The 22,045-nt window shown below is 48.5% G+C and overlaps 1 protein-coding gene across 1 annotated transcript in view; it reads right to left on the reverse strand.

The window, feature by feature from the left end:
- svep1 (sushi, von Willebrand factor type A, EGF and pentraxin domain containing 1) overlaps window positions 1–22,045 on the reverse strand; it is a 76,758-nt gene that overhangs the window by 4,627 nt on the left and 50,086 nt on the right. The window contains exons 19-42 of the mRNA XM_079295479.1: window positions 21,658–21,819; window positions 20,456–20,544; window positions 19,963–20,059; window positions 19,606–19,719; window positions 19,251–19,364; window positions 18,874–19,075; window positions 18,526–18,683; window positions 18,208–18,406; window positions 17,837–18,012; window positions 17,575–17,699; window positions 17,333–17,462; window positions 17,048–17,218; window positions 16,630–16,803; window positions 16,380–16,499; window positions 16,080–16,256; window positions 6,712–6,796; window positions 6,380–6,571; window positions 5,901–6,068; window positions 5,124–5,796; window positions 2,234–4,956; window positions 1,834–2,068; window positions 1,341–1,496; window positions 700–763; window positions 101–274 (exon numbers count right to left, since the gene is read on the reverse strand). Coding sequence (XP_079151605.1) covers window positions 101–274; window positions 700–763; window positions 1,341–1,496; window positions 1,834–2,068; window positions 2,234–4,956; window positions 5,124–5,796; window positions 5,901–6,068; window positions 6,380–6,571; window positions 6,712–6,796; window positions 16,080–16,256; window positions 16,380–16,499; window positions 16,630–16,803; window positions 17,048–17,218; window positions 17,333–17,462; window positions 17,575–17,699; window positions 17,837–18,012; window positions 18,208–18,406; window positions 18,526–18,683; window positions 18,874–19,075; window positions 19,251–19,364; window positions 19,606–19,719; window positions 19,963–20,059; window positions 20,456–20,544; window positions 21,658–21,819 — 6,678 coding nt within the window. The remainder of the gene's footprint in view (window positions 1–100; window positions 275–699; window positions 764–1,340; window positions 1,497–1,833; window positions 2,069–2,233; window positions 4,957–5,123; window positions 5,797–5,900; window positions 6,069–6,379; window positions 6,572–6,711; window positions 6,797–16,079; window positions 16,257–16,379; window positions 16,500–16,629; window positions 16,804–17,047; window positions 17,219–17,332; window positions 17,463–17,574; window positions 17,700–17,836; window positions 18,013–18,207; window positions 18,407–18,525; window positions 18,684–18,873; window positions 19,076–19,250; window positions 19,365–19,605; window positions 19,720–19,962; window positions 20,060–20,455; window positions 20,545–21,657; window positions 21,820–22,045) is intronic.

Consider the following 22,045-nt stretch of genomic DNA (forward strand, 5'->3'; position numbering starts at 1 on the left):
GAGGTTAAAAAAATCCTGATTCAGAAAGAAACAGTACGCAGGCAAGAGCCATCAACACATCAACTTTTTATTTCATTGCTTCCTGGACATTTTTCCACACCTTCACACGTGGGTGCCGGCAGGCTCCACGTGCCGTTGGCTAGACAGATGAGAGTTTCGGGGCCGACCAGCTGCAGGCCGGTAATACATGCGTAAATGGCATTGTTTAGGTAAGTCTGTCCTGTCGTGTGGACCTGTGCATGTTGTACTGCGGGAGGAGGCCCACAGGATTGTGCTGAGGAGACAACAGACGAGCATGAATGTGTTGATTCGTGTGTGAACAGGTTGCACAACATTAATATGGAGCAGGATGAACAGGATGGGGCGTTGTGGTTTAACTCTTGACGTGTGTGTTCCAGCTTTACTGTAGAGGCATTACAACAATATCCCTTTTCAACGCAGCCATTTTGACATGTTATTCAGGGTAAACCAGGGTAATAGACAACTGTATTTATGGCCCTGCTGTATTCAGGTTGGGCAAGGCATTGTGCATACTGGCTCACTGGAGTGGCTGTGACACACCAAATATAATGGAACCATAAGTAATTTGATCAATTACACTTGTGTTTATCCTGCTATGACATGTCAATAATGGCTGCTGGGAAAAGGATCCGTTGGATTAAATATCGCCGCCTGTCCCTCCTGTGTAAACAAACCTACCGACACACACTGGCTGGGTGCCGCTCCATGTCCTGTCTCCCTGGCAGGTCTGGATAGAGTCTCCCTGTGACAAGAAGAACAACGAGTAACGATACAAGAAAAGTAGTGAACCTACACACAGCAAAGTCCAGAAATATTGATGTGTAGAAACAGCAGGAAACCTGATCCATGAAATAGATTTTTTTCACAATGGACTGAAATAATTAACCTTCTTATTTTTACGAAATCATCTAACTGCTATGAAAGTGGGCAGTTTGCCCTCTGTGTGTGTGTCACCAGTGTAATGAAAGGTGCTCATTGTGGTGAACATTCAAATTGCAGAGGCGAGCATGTCAGTGGATCGGGAACAGAGTGACTCAGCGCCTTCTGTTCGCTCTGTTACTGTACACTGCTGTTGACTTCTGAGGAAAGAGTCACGTGACTTTCTGTAATCTGATGGTCAGACATTAGCTCAGCCTGTTTAAAAGCACAGTGCAGGAAAGGAGAGGAAGCCCTCTGTTTTACACTCACAGTTTCACAGTTGTATTGACGTTGTGTTCTCTGCGTTTGTTTTTAGGTGCGGTAATTCCTAAATGTTTTCTAATCTCAGCTGCTGAACAACTAAATCTCTACAACAGGAAACTTGGCCTGATGAGCCTTACCTTCATGTCAAAGCCGGGCAGGCATGAGTACATGACAAAGTCTCCATAGTTATAGTTGTCCCCCTCGGCGACACCGTGAAGAAGAGGAGGGGGCCTCTCACAAACCACCACCTTGCAGGAAACTGAGGAGACGCTTGGAGCCCAGCCTCCACCCAGCTGACCGCACAATACAACAGACAGGACAGTACTACATTATTTATGCTTTCTAATTGACACATTTAGTGGACAAGAGATGAGATGTGCAGACTTATAATGGCTACTTCTTTCAACGACTTCTTCACAGTCTATTACAGCAAACTGACTGAAACACTTCTGCATTTTTCTAGATCTCTAAGAGTTTAATTGTCAGTTATTTGGAAAAATCAGGTCACAACTATTCGTTTGCATGCACATGAAGTGGCCAAGAACATCTTGTTAACCATTACTCAATGAGGAAGTCACACACACACACAATATGAAGAATTGAAGAAACCTGGACTAATAGTTGACCTACCTGACACTCAGCTAGTGCTGACCCCTGCAGGTGGAGACCAGGAAGGCAGGAGAGGGTGACGGTTCCCTTGACAGGGGTGAGCTCCTTCCCGGTGATCACCAGATTGGGGATGGAGAAGTTGGTGGGGAGCAGGCAGGGGCTCGGGCTGCACCGAACGCTGTGCCTGGACCAGGTGCCGTCACTCTGGCAGGAAAGAGAGCCCGTCTGCGTTGCTAAATTATACCCATCCTCACACCTGGAGAGCGAGAGAGAACGTGAGAAGAGGGGGCTATAGTTTCATCTGATCCCACAAACCTACTGGACTTCTGTTTGCACAGGCACTGTGGTGGCTAAGGCCCATCAGAAACGGCAGAAAAATAAATGTTTTAACACAAATGAGAGTAAGAGTTGCAGTGTTTACCTGTATTTGATCTGGTTTGGGAAGGTGAAGGTGTCTCCTATCACCTGAGCGTGGGCCACAGTTGGAGGTTCCCCACAGCTCATAGGCTTACAACTGATTCTGGGTTCCCCCCACCTGCCGTCTCTTCCACAGGAGAGGTTTGGATACCCCCTTGGCTGGTAGCCGGGCCGACACCTGTATACAACTGTGTCTGTGAAGGTGGCACTGCCGCCCTGCAGGACAGCATTCGGGACTGCAGGCGGGGCGACACTGCACCTCCCCCGGCTACACACCGGCATGCCGGGGCTCCACACCCCTCCCTTCTCGCACACCGCCTGAGAGGGACCCAGCAGCTTGTAGCCGTCGTCACACTGGAAGTGAACTCGGTCGCCGCAGGCGCGGTCGCGACCGACAACCAGGCCGAATTTCACCACTGGGAGCGCACAGACGCACGGCCGACACTGAGGCACCGCGCCCGCCCAGAAGCCTTGAGCGGAGCACCGCAGGATGGGATCCTCGACGACCTCGTAGCCGTCGAAGCAGACGTACTCCACCACGTCATCGTAGTTGAAGCTGGAGCCGTTCAGGAAGCCGTGACTGATGTCCTCGGGTGGATCGCAGCTTATGATGTCACAGCGAGGGGCAGGTTTGTCCCAAAGGCCATCTGACTGACATATGTGCGTTGGATCTCCGTTGAGTGCGTATCCCTCATCACATTCATAGCTCACCTTGCTGTTGACGCCGAACTCTGACCCCAAAACACGCCCATTGGGTATTGGTGAGGGTTTGCCACAGTGGGCAGGGACACAGGTGGGAGAGCCGTGGCTCCAGGTGCCATCAGCCTGACAAACGCTGATAGATTTCCCCTGTAACAGGAAACCGGGCTGACAGCTCAGTTCTATCTCATTGTTATAGCTGTATTTCTCTCCTTTAACAGTAATATCAATGGGGACTTGAGGGGGACCACAAGATACTGGCTCACACCAAGGCTTCTGTCCATTCCACTTCCCATCTGCCCGGCAGGCAAGAGTGTCACTGCCCTTTAGGACAAATCCAGGACTACACTCATAGTGCAAGACCTCAGGATACACAAAAGCACCGCCGAGAGCTGTGGCGTTAGCGACAGCGCCTGGGTCGCCACAGGAGACAGGCCGACACACTGGAGCGTCATTCGTCCACAGTCGTCCTGATACGCACTGCCTCACAGGCTCCCCCTCCAGCTCGTATCCGTCCTCACAAGTGTACGTGACCGTACTGCCGAAGGAGGTGTCGGTCACATTCACCCAGCCGTGCTCTGGACCGGGTGGCGTTTCACACTCCGCGGGGACGCAGGACGGGGCTGTCCCATTCCAGCCGCCGTCCTCCTGACACACTAACCTGGTGGGGCTCGTGATGTCGTAGCCTTTGTGGCACCGGTACTCGATAAACGTCCCATGAAGGAAGCTCAAGTCCATGGGTGAAGTTCCAGTGTCTTTAGAAGCAGCGTCAGAGCTTCCTGCCAGCCGCGTCGCCCGAACATATTCCCCAAAGTCAATGTGAGGAGGCAAGCCGCAGTCCGAGGGCACGCAGACGGGAACAGAGCTCGACCAGCCGAACTCCTCACAGGTCAAGTGTTCCAGGCCTACTAGCTGGAAGCCAGGAAAGCAGCTGTAGAAAATGGTGACACCAAAACTGTGATCCTGGCCCTCGACGAATCCGCTTTCGATGGGTTGGGGTGGGGTGCAGGAAATCTGCACGCAAGCAGGTGGGTTAATGTCCCACTCCCCACTGGCCAGGCACTTCAGAGTCTCTGGGCCTTGAAGACGATAACCACGACGGCAGGAGTAGGTGGCACTGTGACCAAACTGGAGTTTTGTATATGTTACTTTTCCATTGGCTGTTTGTTTCGGGATTGAGCATTCAATTGGGCGGCAGGAAGGCACCCCTCCAATCCAGAGTCCCGTCTCTCCACAGAGGACGGTGGAGTTGCCCACTAAATTATATCCAGTCTTACAGCCGTACAGTGCTTTGCTGAGGTACATCAGACCCTGGACATCAACGATGCCGTTAGAAATCTCCACAGGCTGCGGGCATTCAACAGGGATACACTCTGGGTAAGGACTGCTCCACTGCCCGCTGGCCAGACACGACACAGAGTCTTCTTTTCTTATCGTAAAGCCATCCATGCATGTGTAGCTCACCACGGAGCTGAAAGGGAACGGAGACGAGGACGAGGAAGGCCCACCAAACGACACTTCAGGCAGTGGGCCGCAAAACACCTGCTTGCACACTGGAAAGGTGTCGTTCCACTCCTGGGACGGGGTGCAGCGGAGGATCCGGGCCCCCTCCAGGACGTAGCCGTCCTCGCAGGATAATTCCACCGTTCCAGAGTCAGAGTCCAGGCCCTTCAGCACCAGGTGGTTCTCCTCCAGCGGCGGCTCCGGACACTGCACCGGTGAGCAGCGAGGATGCCTCGACTTATCCCACCTTCCGTACTTCAGACAGGTCCAGGTGGCATCCCCGGCCAGCTCGTAACCCTCATCGCAGACGTACTGCACTTTTCGGCCCACCTGGAAATCAGACCCCCTGTAATGTCCATGGACGATGTTGGGAGGAGGCTCACAGGTCAGAAGGACACAGGCAGGTGGGTCGTTGTTGGACCACTGCCGGTTGGCTTGGCAAACTCGATCTGGATGACCGATCAGTCTGTATCCTGCGTTACAGGCGTATGTCATCTTGCTGTTGAAGGTGAATCGACCTCGGCCCTGTGGGGGAAATTAAAAGGGATATATCACGAAACATATTCTCTCATGAGGAAACGGTGTGTTTCTTACTGGATCAACACTCTATTTTACAGGTCTGTAACTTCCCAATCATTTCTAGAAAGGTTCCTGAAACAGTTATTTGAGTTCATAAGCAATATGTGGCAAACCTGGATGTATCCGTTCCTGAGCGAAGGAGGCGGAGAGCAGGAAACAGGTACACAGGTAGGCAAAGCTCCTCCCCACTCTCCATTGGCCTTGCAGGTCCTCCTCTTCTCCCCTCGGATCAGGAAGCCTTTATCGCAGCTGTAGGCCACCACAGCTCCAAAGCTATAGTCCGTCCCGCTCACATATCCCCGGTCGATGCTCTCAGGCTTGGAGCACCTCACCGGCACACAGCCGATGTCATACGGCGAAGGCTCCCACTCTCCTCCCATCAGGCATCTCAGTGTGGCTGTGGTGTTGAGCATGAAGCCCTCCTCACATTTATAGCTCACTTCAGTGTTGCTGCCATATTTGGGTTTGTTGACTGAATCTAAAATGGCATGGGGCAGTTCAGGTGGACGTAGGCAGAAGTTTGCGATGCAGCGAGGGGCCTCCGTGCCATCAGGGGGCGTCCATACACCCCGAGCGTTACACACCATCTTGGAGTTGTTGCCAGCAGTGTATCCGTCGGTGCAGTAGTAGTTAGCAGTGTCTCCAAACAGCTGATGGCTCTCGTAGGGTTCGGCGTGGTCGATGGCGGGCGGGGGGCCACAGGAGCGGGGGACACACTGGGCAGAGCTGTCACTCCATTGGCCACTTGTCAGACATTCTCTGGTCTCTGGGCCAATCAGAGTGTAGCTGTGAAAGAGAGCGAAAGAAGTCACAGCTCAGTATAACATGACAACAGAATGTTAAAGTTGCAGTTTGAACATCAGCATTAAATCAAGTAGAACCACACTTACCCTTCTTTGCAGACATAGTGCACCTTGTTTCCCAGTTCAAAGTTCTCTCCGACGGTCACGGCGTCTCTCAGGGCCGGCGGCTCGCTGCACAGGAGGTTCACACAGCGGGGCCCGGGCCTGCTCCACTCCCCCGTCGCTTCACAGACCACCTCCGCGGAGCCCTGTGGCCTGCGCAGCAACACCATACTTCATTTACACACTCTTTGATTTATCGATGTATAGAATCTGACATGTGGAATAAATAAATCGCAATTGATGACATGTTGCAAACTTACACAGTATGAAAAATATACATTTATACAGTCATTGGACATCGCAACTGCATTGTGCTGACATAACTGAATCAGAGTTAACAGGGTCTGTACATGTAACAAATTAAAATGATGGATAGAATCAGCATTTATTAAATCAACTGATCAAACATCCCCAGAAAGGACAGTGAACGGAGAACAGTGCAGATGACATTCATTTACCCGTACCTGTAGCCCTCAAAGCAGGTATACGTGACAGTGGACTGGTAAGTATCCGTGTTGAGGTTGTAGTTGGCGTTCATGACAGTAGGAGGGCCCCCGCAGGTCACTGGGTGACAGTCAGGTGGCGTGCCGCTCCACCTCAGACTCGTGAGACACTGGAACTCATAAGGGATCTGAGGCAGGAAGCCCTGCATACAGCTGAGGAGGAGGAGGAGAACAGAGTGAGGCACAAACTCCACTCAACCTTTGTAGTGTTTTCCTTGACACGTCTGAAACACCTTTTGGAATATTTCCTCCTGTCATGACAACATGGGTGTCGTAGGGGATGCAAATGATACCTGAAAGTCACCTTGCTTCCATAGGTGAAGTTGTTTCCCTTCATGAGGGAGTTCTCTGGGACAGATGGCGTCAGGCAGGAGAGGGCTGAAGTGCAACAACACAGGGATGATTAGTCACGGATGTTTTCTGTTGTTTTATTGTCAAAACATAAAATTACTCTTTGTCTTCAGAGTAAAAACCCTCGATACACATTTCAATGAGGAGAGACAAAATTACACCTCTCGGTGTTAATTCTTCTTCTAGGATTAATGCCAGATTACATTTTACAGTAATAGGATAAAAGAGCACACAAAGTGTATAAATGGATCGAAGCCAAACAGGCCTGACTGAGAGGCATTCGTGAATGAAGGGGAGAACTTATTAAAGGGGCACTTCAGTAATTAAGTATTTCACTTCCATAAAGTTGAAGGATGTACAAAAAGTAAGGACAAAATGAAAGCAACAGAGCCAGCAGCTGTTTGGAGACACACTTAAAGGCTCCATAATCCCTGGATCCTGCTTTTCCCATGTTGGGATCTAAAGGAGCGTGTTTGGGTTATCAGCATTTAAGAAACTGAATTCTTGACATCAATAGAATTATTGATGTATGTAACAATTATTAATGATTATTAATATAAACGGGGCACCACCCTGCGAACAGGGACCAATAACCAAATGATAAAACTAAGTCTCATAATTAGTAGTCACTCATAATGTCAATAGTCTGCGTATGACTATACATTCAGTGACAGTGAAGGGTTTTAAGTTCGAGCACAGGCTACTACATACAGTCTTATCAAATACATATGCACAAGTAATCACAGACGACTGCTCCTGAAAGTATAACAGAGTTTATTGAATCAAAATAATAAATGATCAAATCAATTAATATTGCAACCAACAAACGTTATCATACAATTTTATATGCCTAAACTAAAGAATGAATAAAATGGATGAGAGTGTATGTCTGTGTGTGTGTGTGTGTGTATGTGTGTGTGTGGGTCTGTGGGTGAACAGGAAGGAGTCTTACAGCTACGCTAAAGACTACAAAGATGGCGGCGTCGAGTGACGCTGGCCAAAGGGGAGGGGCCTTAAGAACTACAGCTACAAACTACAAAGATGGCGGAGTCGAGTGACGCGGACCAAAATGGCAGTTAGGCTGCTGTATGTGTGTGTGTTTCGTGAAAGGAGGAAAGAGAAAAAGGAGCAAGAACTCGAAGTGAATCACGCTTCGGCGTGCGATGTGGTAGGGAGCCTGCTTGCTGGTTCTATCATGCATAAATATACCGCTGTCGTCTTTGAACTGCCGGTAACTTATGCCGTGATAAACCACGCACCTCAGCTCACTCACCGAGTCGAGTCAATGAAAAGAGAACTTCCACCCGGAGTGGAAGACAATGAATGAAAAGAAATCAAATAAATCCCAAGCAAACAGTCATAGTTGATACACAAATACAACGGAACTTCTCTGCTCCGTAATGATTGCGTAATACCTCAATATCACGCGACAGTAATTTAAACACACAAAAACACGGGAATATCAACATATAAATGAATGGCCTGAATTAAACTTACGTTAATTTAAGCTAAGCTATGCCCAAATGCCAAGAATCTTACTTGTAGATGCTTCGTTGCAACGTGGAAGTGTTTGTGGCAAAATGGTCCGTCTTCCTCGTCGGGAAGGGGGACAGGGGGGGGGGGGGCTGCTTGCAGCGCGGCTTTGCAGCGGCGCTGTTTCGGTCTGTCGTGGCGCAGCTCGCTCTGGAGCAAACGCAGACGTGATCTGTCCTCGCTGCAGGGAGGACAGTTTAACTTCGGCTGAGACGACGTGGTCCGTAGGTCTCCCGGTAATCATCGGTCAGGAGAGGAGCGAGGCTTCGTCGGCTCCTCTGTGCCGGTTTGTGCACAAAATAAAAAGAAGCAGAAAGCACTGAACGAATGCTGATGCAGATTCGTTATCGCGGGCTGTTTCGTCCAGCGAAATGGCTCGTGACCTGTCAGGGTTTGATGAGGGTTCGAGGGGCTCCCTCGTGGGGGGAAAGCTGGTTCTTCTGTGGCCTGGACGGGGGTGTCCGAGCGAAGAGAGCGTGGTGTGCTCCCTGTTCGACGGAGGTCGACGGGAAAGAGCTGGATTCTCTGTGGCCTGGACGGGGGTGTCCGAGCGAAGAGAGCGTGGTGTGCTCCCTGTTCGACGGAGGTCGACGGGAAAAAGCTGGATTCTCTGTGGCCTGGACGGGGGGGGGTCCGGGCGAAGAGAGCGTTTGCGTGCTCCCTAACTCAACCGAGGTCGAAGGGGAAAAGCTATGAGGTGGGGGCAGCAGAGAGTTTTATAGAACATCGGCTGAACCACAGGGGTCCTGGGGTCTCTTGGCCTTCGGCCAATGAGACTGCAGCGGTTACCATGGTTTTTTGGGGGGGAGGGGGAATTCACACCTGAGTGTGACATTTCACCCAGAGGAGGCTTGTTCTCCTCAAACTACAAGTCAGGATGAGACCTGTGCTTGAAACAGTGAAGGCCCGATTCTCTTTGTCCACAGCACATGTTTAAGCCATAGGCCAGAGCCCAACATCCCCCCTTTGTTCTGAAGAGCGAGATGTTGGCTTCGGTCTTTAGAGCAAACCAAGGGCTGGCATGTGCATCCATGTGGTGGGGAAACCTGAAGAGGTGAGACAGTCCAAGTGTTCCTGAGACCAAAAGCAGTGGTTAAAACAGGCAGTGTTCATTGTTCATAGAGTTCAAGGTTCATAGTGGTCAAGTTCATGGTGTTCAAGTTCAGAGTTCATTGGCATCTGGGCAGATGACTTTAACTACTTCTACCTACATCTACTATCATACACAATTCAAATCATAGGTGAGCAAAACATTATTCCCAAATAATTCAATCGCTATTATGATGTTGTGATAATCTAGCATTGCGGCACAGTGTCAAAGAAAGTAACAACCCAAATAAAACAAAAACAAAACACAAAAGAGAGAGAAGGTAAGAATAGAAAGACAAGAAGCAGGTGAGGGGCAAACAGTGGTTACTGGTTCAACTCCTAGACAGGACTGGAGTCCGTCGGCGGAGCAGTCGTAGGTTGGCTACGTGGTGTTATGAATAGGAGGGAATCCAGTTAGTCTGTCGCTTCTGGATCTATTGGTACATGATATGTGCGTCTATCTCTCTCTGATCGGTAGATTTAGAGCGAGTCCTGTGTCTAAGTTTTAGAATCTATCGATATTGGAGTTGCGTTGCCAAGACTATAGGCCAGAGGTACCTGTGAGGGTTGCATAACAGTAGTGGTAGCAGATTTACAGATTTCTTAGCGCGGCTAGTGTGACTAGCTAGGCTGGTCTCTCGCTGCTCCAGCTGTTGACAGCTGAGCCTTCTCGGATGAGGTCCTGGATTAAATCTGACTGCTACGGCAGAGGTTATGTCTTCTTTGGTTACTTCTGGTAGAGTCTATAAAGCATGCAAAGAGTTGTTCATGAGAGTGGAGCATCAGTTTACAGTCGCAATGAACGTTTCAGGTCATGCAACTGTTCTGGTTGAAGTTGGCTGTGTTAGCGGTTAGTGCATGTCTACAGGGTGAGTTGAAGCATGCAGTTAAACGTTAGTAGTCAATAGTAAGCTGCCATTCTGCCGGTTGGTTTCGGCACTGGCGAGATTAGAGTGTACTTCCTGTGAAGTGCATCTCTCTAAGTTTCTGTTGTCAGAGAGCCCACCCCCCTCGCGCTGTTCAAGTGGCGAGGGCGGATATCCCCACGTTACCGTCAGCACTCAGGGAAACGTCGCGAACAGTTTCACTCTGGAGTGTGTCATGGCGGGCTGGTGATATCTCCCTCCCCCCACCCTCCTAATTAGAGATGGAGACAGGTCCGGCGCACAGGTCAAGTTCAGTTACCTACGGCACTGGCGACTTGACAGGCCCGGGCGATGACTCGGCTGAAAGAAGGCGGTGGCTTCGTTGAACAAGCTGGAGGTGGATCATGCTGAGAGAGCAGGAGAAGAAGGCTTAGTTGACGTAAGATTTTACGAGCTAGGGTGCTCGAAGGGCCTCTAAGGTTGTGGCACCCTAGAGGTGTATGCGAAAAGGTGGGGGAACACATGAGGCTCGTTTCTGACCCGGAGTCGGGTCGAGCAAGAGTGTTATGACCCCCCAGTAAGACTGAAGAATATGTATAGAGATATACATAACGGGCATTGCCTTTGCGAACAAGGTCGCCCAAGAAGGTTGAAGAACGAGGTGCGAAAATGGGAGTGGTCGTTTCCGGAAGTGTGCTGAGTTCTCTTCCCCCCCCCTACCATGTCGACTTGGCAGCAGGGGGAAAGGTCACTTGGCTTAGTCAGGTGGGCTGCGAGTCAGCGTTACCTGATGGGTTGCCCTTGAGGGTGTCTTTCACCCCCCTGGTTCCGTTGGTCTTTCGACCGCCAGGGTCGTCTGTTCCTCGGGGGTGACCAGGGCTCGCTAGGCCAAGTCCTCTCGTCGTCTTCCGACGCTAGGTCGGAGTCGCTCGACTGTTGGATGCCTAAGACTATGGCGGTGTCTTCGTACCGATTTGTCGGCCGTCCGCGTGTCTCCCATGCAAGTTGCGCGTATTTCCTAATCTCTGGCATGGTGAGGTTACTCATTCTGCAGTGCATGGTAACATCGTATCTCACGATGTCGTGGAGATTGTGCAGGAATAGCGACTTGAAGGCATGGTCTTCTTCTAGACCTGGGGCGTTACGTCCTTGGAAGTACGCAGATCTCAAGCGCCTGAAGTAGTCTCTCGGAGACTGTAGCCTTTCCTGGGAAATGGCAAAGGCGCCGAGGGTGGCAGAAGCTGGGTCGGTGTACAGGGAGTACTCCTCCCTAAGGGCGTGACAAAGGGATGAATAGCGGTCGCGGATGCTCGGCTGGAGCGTTTCAATGAAAGCGTGGACGCTTCGCGCAGTGGTTTTCCACACTAGCTTTAGCTTTTCGCGCGATGAGGGGCGCGATAGGTCGAGGAGGCAGCGATCGATCTCCCTTAGGTAGTCATCGATGCTCAAGTCGTGATTATCGGGGTTGAAGCGCTCTACGTCTTTTACCAGAGACTCAATCTGTCGAGTACGCAGGCCTCCAAGGTTGATGGGGCCTGAGCCGTCCGAGTCTCCATACTCGCGATGGTGGTAACGACTATCATCCTCCCTCCCTGAGGGGGATGGGGTCAGTTCTTGCCGCGCGCGTGAACTGCGTGGAGGATTGCGTTCGCCTGAGGTGGTTTTGAAGCCACCTGGGCCGTCTAGGACCTGGTGTTGGTCCTCTCTCCTCCTGGTTGCGGATGTCGCTTTCAAGAAATGCAAGGTGGTTCGGGTCTCGGGGAATGAGGGAGCCGAGACCAAGAAATGACTGGGCTGAAAGGCTCGATAGGGGGTAGCAGTACCTACCGGGGTTGCTGGAACACCTTGAAGCGCTTTCAGTTTGTCATCACTCTCTGATGCTTTAGAGAGTTCTAGGTTGACCTCTCTGAGGTCACTGCGCAGGCTACTATTTTCTGACTGTAGGGCTCTACAGTCACGTGACAACTCCTGAACCTCTGTTCGGAGTGTCCAGATCTCGCGTTGCTGCTCGTCGCTCTGTGCCCGGGTTCGGGCAGCTTGCAGCTGCATTTTCTGATGGTAGATGAGCAGTATTTCGCCGATTACGTTCTGAATCAGGCGCTCTCTGTTACCTGCTGGGTTATTTACATAAGCCACCAGCTGCTCTAATTGCTCGTCGCATAGGACAGCAGTGTATTTTGCAAAGTACTCTCTTTCCTTTGCTGTGAGTCCGAGGACCTCAGCCACCGCATCTCGTAATGCGGTGTCTTCTGGAGCTACAGCTCCAGGAATGGGGGATTTCTCGTCGCTCATTCTCTCTAATGAGTGCGACTCCCAGTGGTTGTTAATTCCCTAGTGTTAGAACGGAAACTGTTAGTGTTTACGGTTCTCAGTGAAATGTCTAGTTCTGTAACTTAGGATTTCTACTGTTAGATGTTAATTACTGTTAGTGTTACGGTTCATGCAGGCGCACAGTGAAATGTCTAGCTCTGTGACTTACGTTTCTACTGTTGCTGCTCTGAGGTATCACTACTGCTTTGCAGCCAGAGGTGCGAAAATGCTAATGTGGTTTAGCACTTTGGGCCTGTGACAGCTGTGTGTAACTTCTTTGGAGGGATTTAAGGAAACAAGCAAGGTATTACAAATAAACGATCAAATCTACTACACAGCTGGCTGTTAGTTTTAAGAAATGAAACAAATAATTAAACCTGGAAACTAAATAAAATTTCGAGAAGGGAATTAAAGATTAAGATTAAAAATCAAAATTTAAAATCAAAAATTTAATTACAATAAGACAAGATTTTGAAGATCAAAGCCTACCTATTTTGGGAAATAAGTTTCAGGAATTTGGATCATTCAAAAGAAGAAAAAAAATAATTTTTCGAAAAAAAATATTTTTTGGAAAATTAATTATTCAAAATTAATTATGGATTAATGTGCATATATACTGTAACAAAACTGGAATAACGTAGCCTCACACGGGGCACCATTATGTTGGGATCTAAAGGAGCGTGTTTGGGTTATCAGCATTTAAGAAACTGAATTCTTGACATCAATAGAATTATTGATGTATGTAACAATTATTAATGATTATTAATATAAACGGGGCACCACCCTGCGAACAGGGACCAATAACCAAACGATAAAACTAAGTCTCATAATTAGTAGTCACTCATAATGTCAATAGTCTGCGTATGACTATACATTCAGTGACAGTGAAGGGTTTTAAGTTCGAGCACAGGCTACTACATACAGTCTTATCAAATACATATGCACAAGTAATCACAGACGACTGCTCCTGAAAGTATAACAGAGTTTATTGAATCAAAATAATAAATGATCAAATCAATTAATATTGCAACCAACAAACGTTATCATACAATTTTATATGCCTAAACTAAAGAATGAATAAAATGGATGAGAGTGTATGTCTGTGTGTGTGTGTGTGTGTATGTGTGTGTGTGGGTCTGTGGGTGAACAGGAAGGAGTCTTACAGCTACGCTAAAGACTACAAAGATGGCGGCGTCGAGTGACGCTGGCCAAAGGGGAGGGGCCTTAAGAACTACAGCTACAAACTACAAAGATGGCGGAGTCGAGTGACGCGGACCAAAATGGCAGTTAGGCTGCTGTATGTGTGTGTGTTTCGTGAAAGGAGGAAAGAGAAAAAGGAGCAAGAACTCGAAGTGAATCACGCTTCGGCGTGCGATGTGGTAGGGAGCCTGCTTGCTGGTTCTATCATGCATAAATATACCGCTGTCGTCTTTGAACTGCCGGTAACTTATGCCGTGATAAACCACGCACCTCAGCTCACTCACCGAGTCGAGTCAATGAAAAGAGAACTTCCACCCGGAGTGGAAGACAATGAATGAAAAGAAATCAAATAAATCCCAAGCAAACAGTCATAGTTGATACACAAATACAACGGAACTTCTCTGCTCCGTAATGATTGCGTAATACCTCAATATCACGCGACAGTAATTTAAACACACAAAAACACGGGAATATCAACATATAAATGAATGGCCTGAATTAAACTTACGTTAATTTAAGCTAAGCTATGCCCAAATGCCAAGAATCTTACTTGTAGATGCTTCGTTGCAACGTGGAAGTGTTTGTGGCAAAATGGTCCGTCTTCCTCGTCGGGAAGGGGGACAGGGGGGGGGGGGCTGCTTGCAGCGCGGCTTTGCAGCGGCGCTGTTTCGGTCTGTCGTGGCGCAGCTCGCTCTGGAGCAAACGCAGACGTGATCTGTCCTCGCTGCAGGGAGGACAGTTTAACTTCGGCTGAGACGACGTGGTCCGTAGGTCTCCCGGTAATCATCGGTCAGGAGAGGAGCGAGGCTTCGTCGGCTCCTCTGTGCCGGTTTGTGCACAAAATAAAAAGAAGCAGAAAGCACTGAACGAATGCTGATGCAGATTCGTTATCGCGGGCTGTTTCGTCCAGCGAAATGGCTCGTGACCTGTCAGGGTTTGATGAGGGTTCGAGGGGCTCCCTCGTGGGGGGAAAGCTGGTTCTTCTGTGGCCTGGACGGGGGTGTCCGAGCGAAGAGAGCGTGGTGTGCTCCCTGTTCGACGGAGGTCGACGGGAAAGAGCTGGATTCTCTGTGGCCTGGACGGGGGTGTCCGAGCGAAGAGAGCGTGGTGTGCTCCCTGTTCGACGGAGGTCGACGGGAAAAAGCTGGATTCTCTGTGGCCTGGACGGGGGGGGGTCCGGGCGAAGAGAGCGTTTGCGTGCTCCCTAACTCAACCGAGGTCGAAGGGGAAAAGCTATGAGGTGGGGGCAGCAGAGAGTTTTATAGAACATCGGCTGAACCACAGGGGTCCTGGGGTCTCTTGGCCTTCGGCCAATGAGACTGCAGCGGTTACCATGGTTTTTTGGGGGGGAGGGGGAATTCACACCTGAGTGTGACATTTCACCCAGAGGAGGCTTGTTCTCCTCAAACTACAAGTCAGGATGAGACCTGTGCTTGAAACAGTGAAGGCCCGATTCTCTTTGTCCACAGCACATGTTTAAGCCATAGGCCAGAGCCCAACACCCATCATTGGAACTTGATTTTGGCAGATGACATCACGCAGTTGTCTTCATATATTTCAGATGACAAACTGAGTTCACAGCCACACAGCGAGTATGGGTTGAGCGTAACCGACCGGCACAATCTGCAGACGCAGAGTGAGTCAGTTCCTCTTCCTCTATGAGGAAGAAAATGGCTGAGAGCCAAGATGGAGGTGCGGCGGTGGTCGCTGCACAGCGGAGGACACAAAGACTGCTGCATACATAATCAGCCCACTGCATAATGCGTGTTTGTGATGTACATGCGTGTGTATTAGTGTCTGCAAATGTTTGTACTGTTTGCTTTTGTGTGTGTGTGATATGCAAAATAAAAAATAAAAATACAATATATGTGTGCTTTTGTGTGTTTCCTGAAGTGCATCAGTACTTCTGCTGTCTGCATAGTAATGAAAGACCGTGATTACATCGGTGTAGTATTATTTGATCCTATTGGCTCTAACAGCTGGATGCTTTGAATAGGAAACACCTTTATCATGTCATGAATCCATCTCCATTGAGTTTAAATGTGATCATACATCTATGTCTTATGTCTGCGAGTATATCTATGCTTCATGTAAGCCTTACATGAACCTTTGGGAGTGCTGTGAATTCAAAACTTTATCTGGAGCAGGAATTCAAAATTAGAAATGTGTCATGGCTTTTGTGTTCACTCCAGAGACAACGCAGCACCTTTCTCAAATATGTGGGCGTATTTACGTCGGCCACCATGAGACCTGCTACTTGCTACTACAGCGGCTGTACAGTGTTGGCATGACATGACCACTCAACCCCTCACCTCTGCAGTATGGGATGGGCTCGTCCCAGCTTCCTGTCTCCAGGCAGTTGAGGCGAGCCGAGCCAATCAGCTCATATCCGTTCTCGCAGCCAAAAACGACCTCGCCGCCCATCAGGAAGTTGCTGCCGTGTCTGAGACCGAATTCTGGAGACCCGGGGTTCTCACACTTCACTGGCTCTGGTGGGAAGACAAACACACACACGTAACAAATTAGCTTGTATGGACAGGTGAATTGGTTCACAAAGTGTCTTTAATACCACCTTCTCCGACACAAATGCTTGTGGACTTGTTTCTGGTTACCTGTGCAGTTTTTGCCTTCTCCACTGTACGGGTGGATACAGGTGCAGGTGTAGGAGCCGTCCGTGTTCTGACAACTTGCGTGTTCATCACAGTCAGACCCCAGAGCACACTCATCCACATCTTAACACACGCACACAGAAGAATGTACATATAACATCGGTATTTTGTTCCTTGTCAATCTTGAAAACAGGATTTTTTGTTTCTCAAATATCACCAGTTTAAAAAAAAAACAAAGTTGTTAATAAAGTACCGAGACAGGCTGGTGGACTTCCTCCCCACTTGCCACTGTTGGCGCAGTGCACCTTGGTGTCTCCCAGCAGGTAAAAGCCGGCGTTACACTGATAGACCACGGAGCTGCTGGCGTGGAAGTCCGTCCCCTGAAACAAGCCGTTGTACAGAGGACGAGGAGGCCCACAGGACACTCCTGCAACACATATATTATGATATAGAATATTATCTCACTCCTACAGGCTGTATTATCTTTTCAGTATGTCAATGTACAGTACGGTTGTACCATACATCCGTCTCCTGCAAAAGGAATACAGTCAAATGCTTTAATTATTCTTTAGAGATTTAGCAGACAAACGCATCCAATCAGGTGAAAAAACACGGTAGAATATGACTCATTAACAACTCTAATCAGAGAGCAGTTTGTGTCTCTGCCTTACGTTGGCAGCTGGGCAGAGGATGGCTCCACTCTCCTTTATTTTGACACTGTAGCACCGGCTCCCCCAGCAGGTAGAAGCCGGGATCACAGGACAGCTGGACCTGGGCCCCGGGGGTCACCTCCACAGTGGAGACGTGCAGGTGGGACACGGCGTTCTCCAGCTTGGGACAATCTGGAGGGACAAGGAATGGTTTTCACTGTGAGGTATACTAAACAATCACGCATCCGTTTCAGAAACGTATTTGAAGTTCAAGGTAATTGACGGTTTTGCAGAAGCCTCGCTTACCTGCACAGAAAACGCTGCTGAGGTTTACTTTGACTCGGCCCACCACCCCGATGAGGAAGTCTGGCCAGGCGAGGACGTTCCCTCTGTGGGTCACATGGGAGGATGGACAGCTGCTGGCCAGGACCTTCACCTACAGTCACACAACATTCCAGTTTCATGACTCTGTTATGTTAAATATAATACACTGTCCATGGAAATTTGCCAAAGACTGTTTTAACAGAAACACCAATTACTACATTTACCTGTTGAGGTGTGAGGACACGATCCCAGATGTTGAGTTGGCTGACGGAGCCGACAAAGGATTCCACAGGGTTGAAGCCCTCGCCCCTCTGATCCTGGTCCTGACCCAACACCAGAGCCCCACCACCTGCAGGTTAAAGGTCAGAGGTTAACCACAACTCACTGAGAAAGGATTCTCCTCATTCCACTCGGTTACTGTGCTCATACAAGAGAATATCAGCATCAACTGTAGATTTGGTAAACAGGTCGAGGATAGCACTACACCTGGGATAGTGGTGCCGACTGACAGGCCTTTGCCTCCGTCTGAGGGCTTCCCATTGATGTAGACTCTCCAGTCACCATCCCAGCTCCTCCAGGACACCCCAATGTGGTACCATTGACCCGTGTTCACTGCAGGACAGTCGGTGATCCGCTCCTTACCATTTACATACAGCACCCAGCTGTCGGGAGAGAGGAAAAACAGTCAATAAAAACCACACAAAGCATTAAGAGAGGAGAATAATTAAGCAGAAAGGTACTTTTTTATTCCTCCAAAGAAAAGGTACTGATAGAAAATAGAGAATAATTGAATACACAGTTAAAACAAAGCAGTGTATGTGCACTTATATTCTCTTAACTCTTAATACATCACTGACCCATTGTAGTCTATGAGAAGGAAAGCGTTGTCGCTGCCCTCCACAGCGTAGGAGACAGGTGTGCCATAATTGGTGGTGTCTGACGACCTCATCCAGAAGGTGCAGGTGATCTCCGTCAGCGCCGGCATCATTCCATCCATCATCACATAACCATGGATACCAGACACCTCAAAGTCCAGGTTGAAGGCAGAGGACATCTCTGATAGGACGGGGGGGGAAAAAAGTCTGTTTTTGTCCTTATTCACTGCATACAAACACAAAATCTCTCTTTTCTTCCTCTGGAGACGCCATGATGATGTGTCATCTGTCCTATAGTACCTGTCTCACACCTGGTTCCGTTGAACCCAGGGAGGCATCGGCAGGTGTAGGACCCCAGACCATCCAGACAGCTGGCACCGTTCACACAGGGGTTAGGATCGCACTCGTCCACGTCCACCTCGCACAGCCGGCCGCGGTAGCCCTCCACACACTGACACCTGAGAGAGGGAAGGAAGGCGGCGTTACAATGCCACCTCCAGTTACACATCATGAAGCACATCGACATATGTTTTAAATGAATTAAAGTTAAGAGGAACACCAGCTATTTGACATTTGAATTTACAACATTCCTTACAAAGAGTGTTTCAAACGCAAAGAGCTGCTTCCTCCCATCAGACTCTTTATTACCTGAAATTGTTAACAGCATCCAGACACGAGCCTCCATTCAGACAGGGGGCGCTGTAGCATTCATCGACGTTGACCTCACAGCGATCCCCTGAGAAGCCGACGGCACAATTACAAGCGTAGCCATCCGTCAGGTCATCACACACGCCTCCGTTCAGACAGGGGTTGGAGAGGCACTCGTTGATTTCCAGCTCACAACGAGATCCTGCAGGAATGTGAAAAGACGAGGAGAAAAACAGCGCCTTTTTTAGAGCACCAGCCTCAATATTTTTTGCCTGTTTTGGACACCATGGTGTAATCCTGGTCTGTTGTGTGACAAGTTCAACGGTCTGATAAGGGAATCATTCCCACTGAAATGTAACCCGGTCCTTTTCTCTAACCTGTGAAGCCGCCGGCACAACTGCAGACGAACTTGTTGACCTCGTCCACACACACGCCTTCATTCAGACAGGGAGAGGAGACGCACTCGTTCACCTCCGCCTCGCACAGAGAGCCTGAGACACGAGTCAAACAGAGATGGAGAATAAGCACAAGGTGACAACAAACTTTGCTAAAATCTTACCGTTTAAAACACGTCTAAAACGTTTAAAACAGTCTCACGCTTGCGCTACGGACAAGTCTGAAGTGTTTTCAATCGTAAGGCTTTAGCAACAATGCATGTGTTTGGGGAAGTACTGAGCATAAGAGTGGATAAATGAGACTGGGATTATACTGCAGTTAGGTAAGGTCCCTTACCTAAGAAGCCAGGTTTGCACTGACACTGGAAGTCTCCCATACCGTCTTTACACAGGCCTCCATTCTGGCATGGAGCGGCGTCACACTCATCGATGTCAATCTCACACTTGGCACCTGAGAGAGAAATATCAGCGGCTGTATCAAACACTCGTCGTGACAATGTCACATACAACACAGCTGTGGCTGAAATGCCATAAATGTCAACGCTCAAGCGAGAGTTACAGCTGGGGAAATACAACACACAAACCACTAATGGTCATCTTATTTCTGCTGTTGAACGCTTAAAAGTCCCCCTTCTTCATTAAAGTTGTGGATACATAAGCACCACACCAGGTGAGTGTCAGACTGCTGGTTTACCTGTGAACCAAGGCATGCAGGTGCAGACGTATCCCGCCCCGACCTCCTCACAGGTCCCCTTATTCTGACAGGGATTCAGGAAGCACTCGTGGAAAACCTGCAGGAGCAGCCAATCAGATCATCCGCCACACGATACAGTTTATATTGTCTCATTTCCAAACTATTCGTTTTTTTCCTTCGACCATATTTTCTCTTGTATTAATAGAATTATAAAGTATAAATTCAGTTTATTCATTACATTTTTTAACAGACAAACTTTCGACAATCAAAAACAGTGGACGAAAGATATTAACATCAATGTAATTCAATTGAATAATGCATAATATATATTGTCTAAAGTACTACCATCGTCATCACCGGTACCACTTGTAGTCAGTATCTATAACGTGTAAAAGTAGCGCCCTACGTTGGATCTTGGACATTTGAGACTTATAATGATGGTAAAGTGTTCATTTTTAGGCGTATCGTTAGTTTAGACGAGATAAAGACGAACCTGACTGCTCGCTTGGTAGTCCTCACTGACCTCCACCTCTGGAGCCGCAGTTACACTCTCCTCTTTGGGAAGAAAACTGGAGCCAAAACCTGAAAATGACACCCAGAGAAAACACAGACAATGTAAGCATAGACAGGTTGGAAAAAACCAGCTCAGGATCTTTCCCTCTGCTACCAGACTCGCAGACGGTTGTGATCCGTCTGAACAAAAGCCGGGATTCTTATTGAAAACTGGCAGCACGTCCTAACCGCTGTTCATTCCCACACTTCAGGCATGCAGTGTTATTCATTTCCATTCTGCATCAGAGAAATGAAAACTCATATTATTTCCATTTCTCCCCCGATCCCGTGCAGTGATTCCTTTTCCAATTGTATTGAGCTGTCACGACACAGATCAGGACCCGCACATCGGGAGCGACGGCAGAAGGTTTCCAAACTGGAGAGAAGCTGTCAACACAGAGCGGCTGACACTGAACAGGTCCATTCATTTTGCTCTCTGCAGACTTCACAAAAGTCATTTTGCTTGCCAACTCAACTCGGCACAATGAACGTGAGCTACCAGAGTATAGTTTGTTTTAATCGACGAACCTAAGGGAGGACACTCCAGGAAATACACTGCTTACTGTGGCTATTATCTGTTCAGATATTGATCCAATCCAGACTGTATGAAAGTCACATTAAATCTACTTTGTTTCACGGTCCTAAACCAATAAGTAATGGAAGTTTCCACGGTGTGTGTTCAACTTTTATAAGTCTATTTATTATGACAGAAATTGGAGAAAGCCAGTACAACTGGTTTTACGTGTCTGTTTTTGTATTTCTGAATAAAGTGAAATGTTTTGTTCCAACAAAGCTGCACATTAATCATTCCGATGAGGGCTGACATTGTTTCCATACATTTCCAATGAAGCCTTTAAGTCAGTATATGTAATTTAAGCATATCTTTCACTAAAAAGTAACTCTTTCTGCGATGACTACACAATGGTGAGTTTATCTCCAAATTAGATCTCAAGGGTGGTCTAAAGAAAGCCGTTTTTTTGTCGGAGGAACTACAGGACATGTAGATAATTTGTGGTTGAGATCAGAGATTTTTTGTTGAAACCAATTTGAATACAAAAACAAAGCTCTTCTAAATTCTCCCATAGAAAAACAGAGGTGTATGTGTGTGAGTCTTAACGTTGTTTGCTTTGTCTGGTCACTTACTGGAGCAGTGCTGTATGGTGTTTGCACCGGTAATGGTGGTGGTTCCATAGAAGGGACAGGAGAGGCAGTAGGAGCGGCCGTGTTCAGGCTGGTAGTAATCGCTGGGACACGGGTAACAGGGAACCAGACCGGTACGGGAGAAGTGGCCTGCTGAGCAGGGAACTGCAGGAGGGGAGACCAGAGAAGATCAGAATAGAGGAGCACCAGCAAAAGAACGAACGAAGTGGAGGAATGTCTAATGGAGCAGAATCCCCCAAAAATGTTCACAAAAAGTGGGTTGATTTAGATTTTGGTTGACATTTTAAAGGAAACTCAGGTAGCAAAGATATTCAGTTTCCAGATTCATCATCCAACTTTAAAGAGTAATCATAATACATTTCCAGTCCTG

Source organism: Melanostigma gelatinosum (genome assembly GCF_949748355.1).
Source record: "Melanostigma gelatinosum genome assembly, chromosome: 23".
NCBI lineage: Eukaryota > Metazoa > Chordata > Actinopteri > Perciformes > Zoarcidae > Melanostigma > Melanostigma gelatinosum.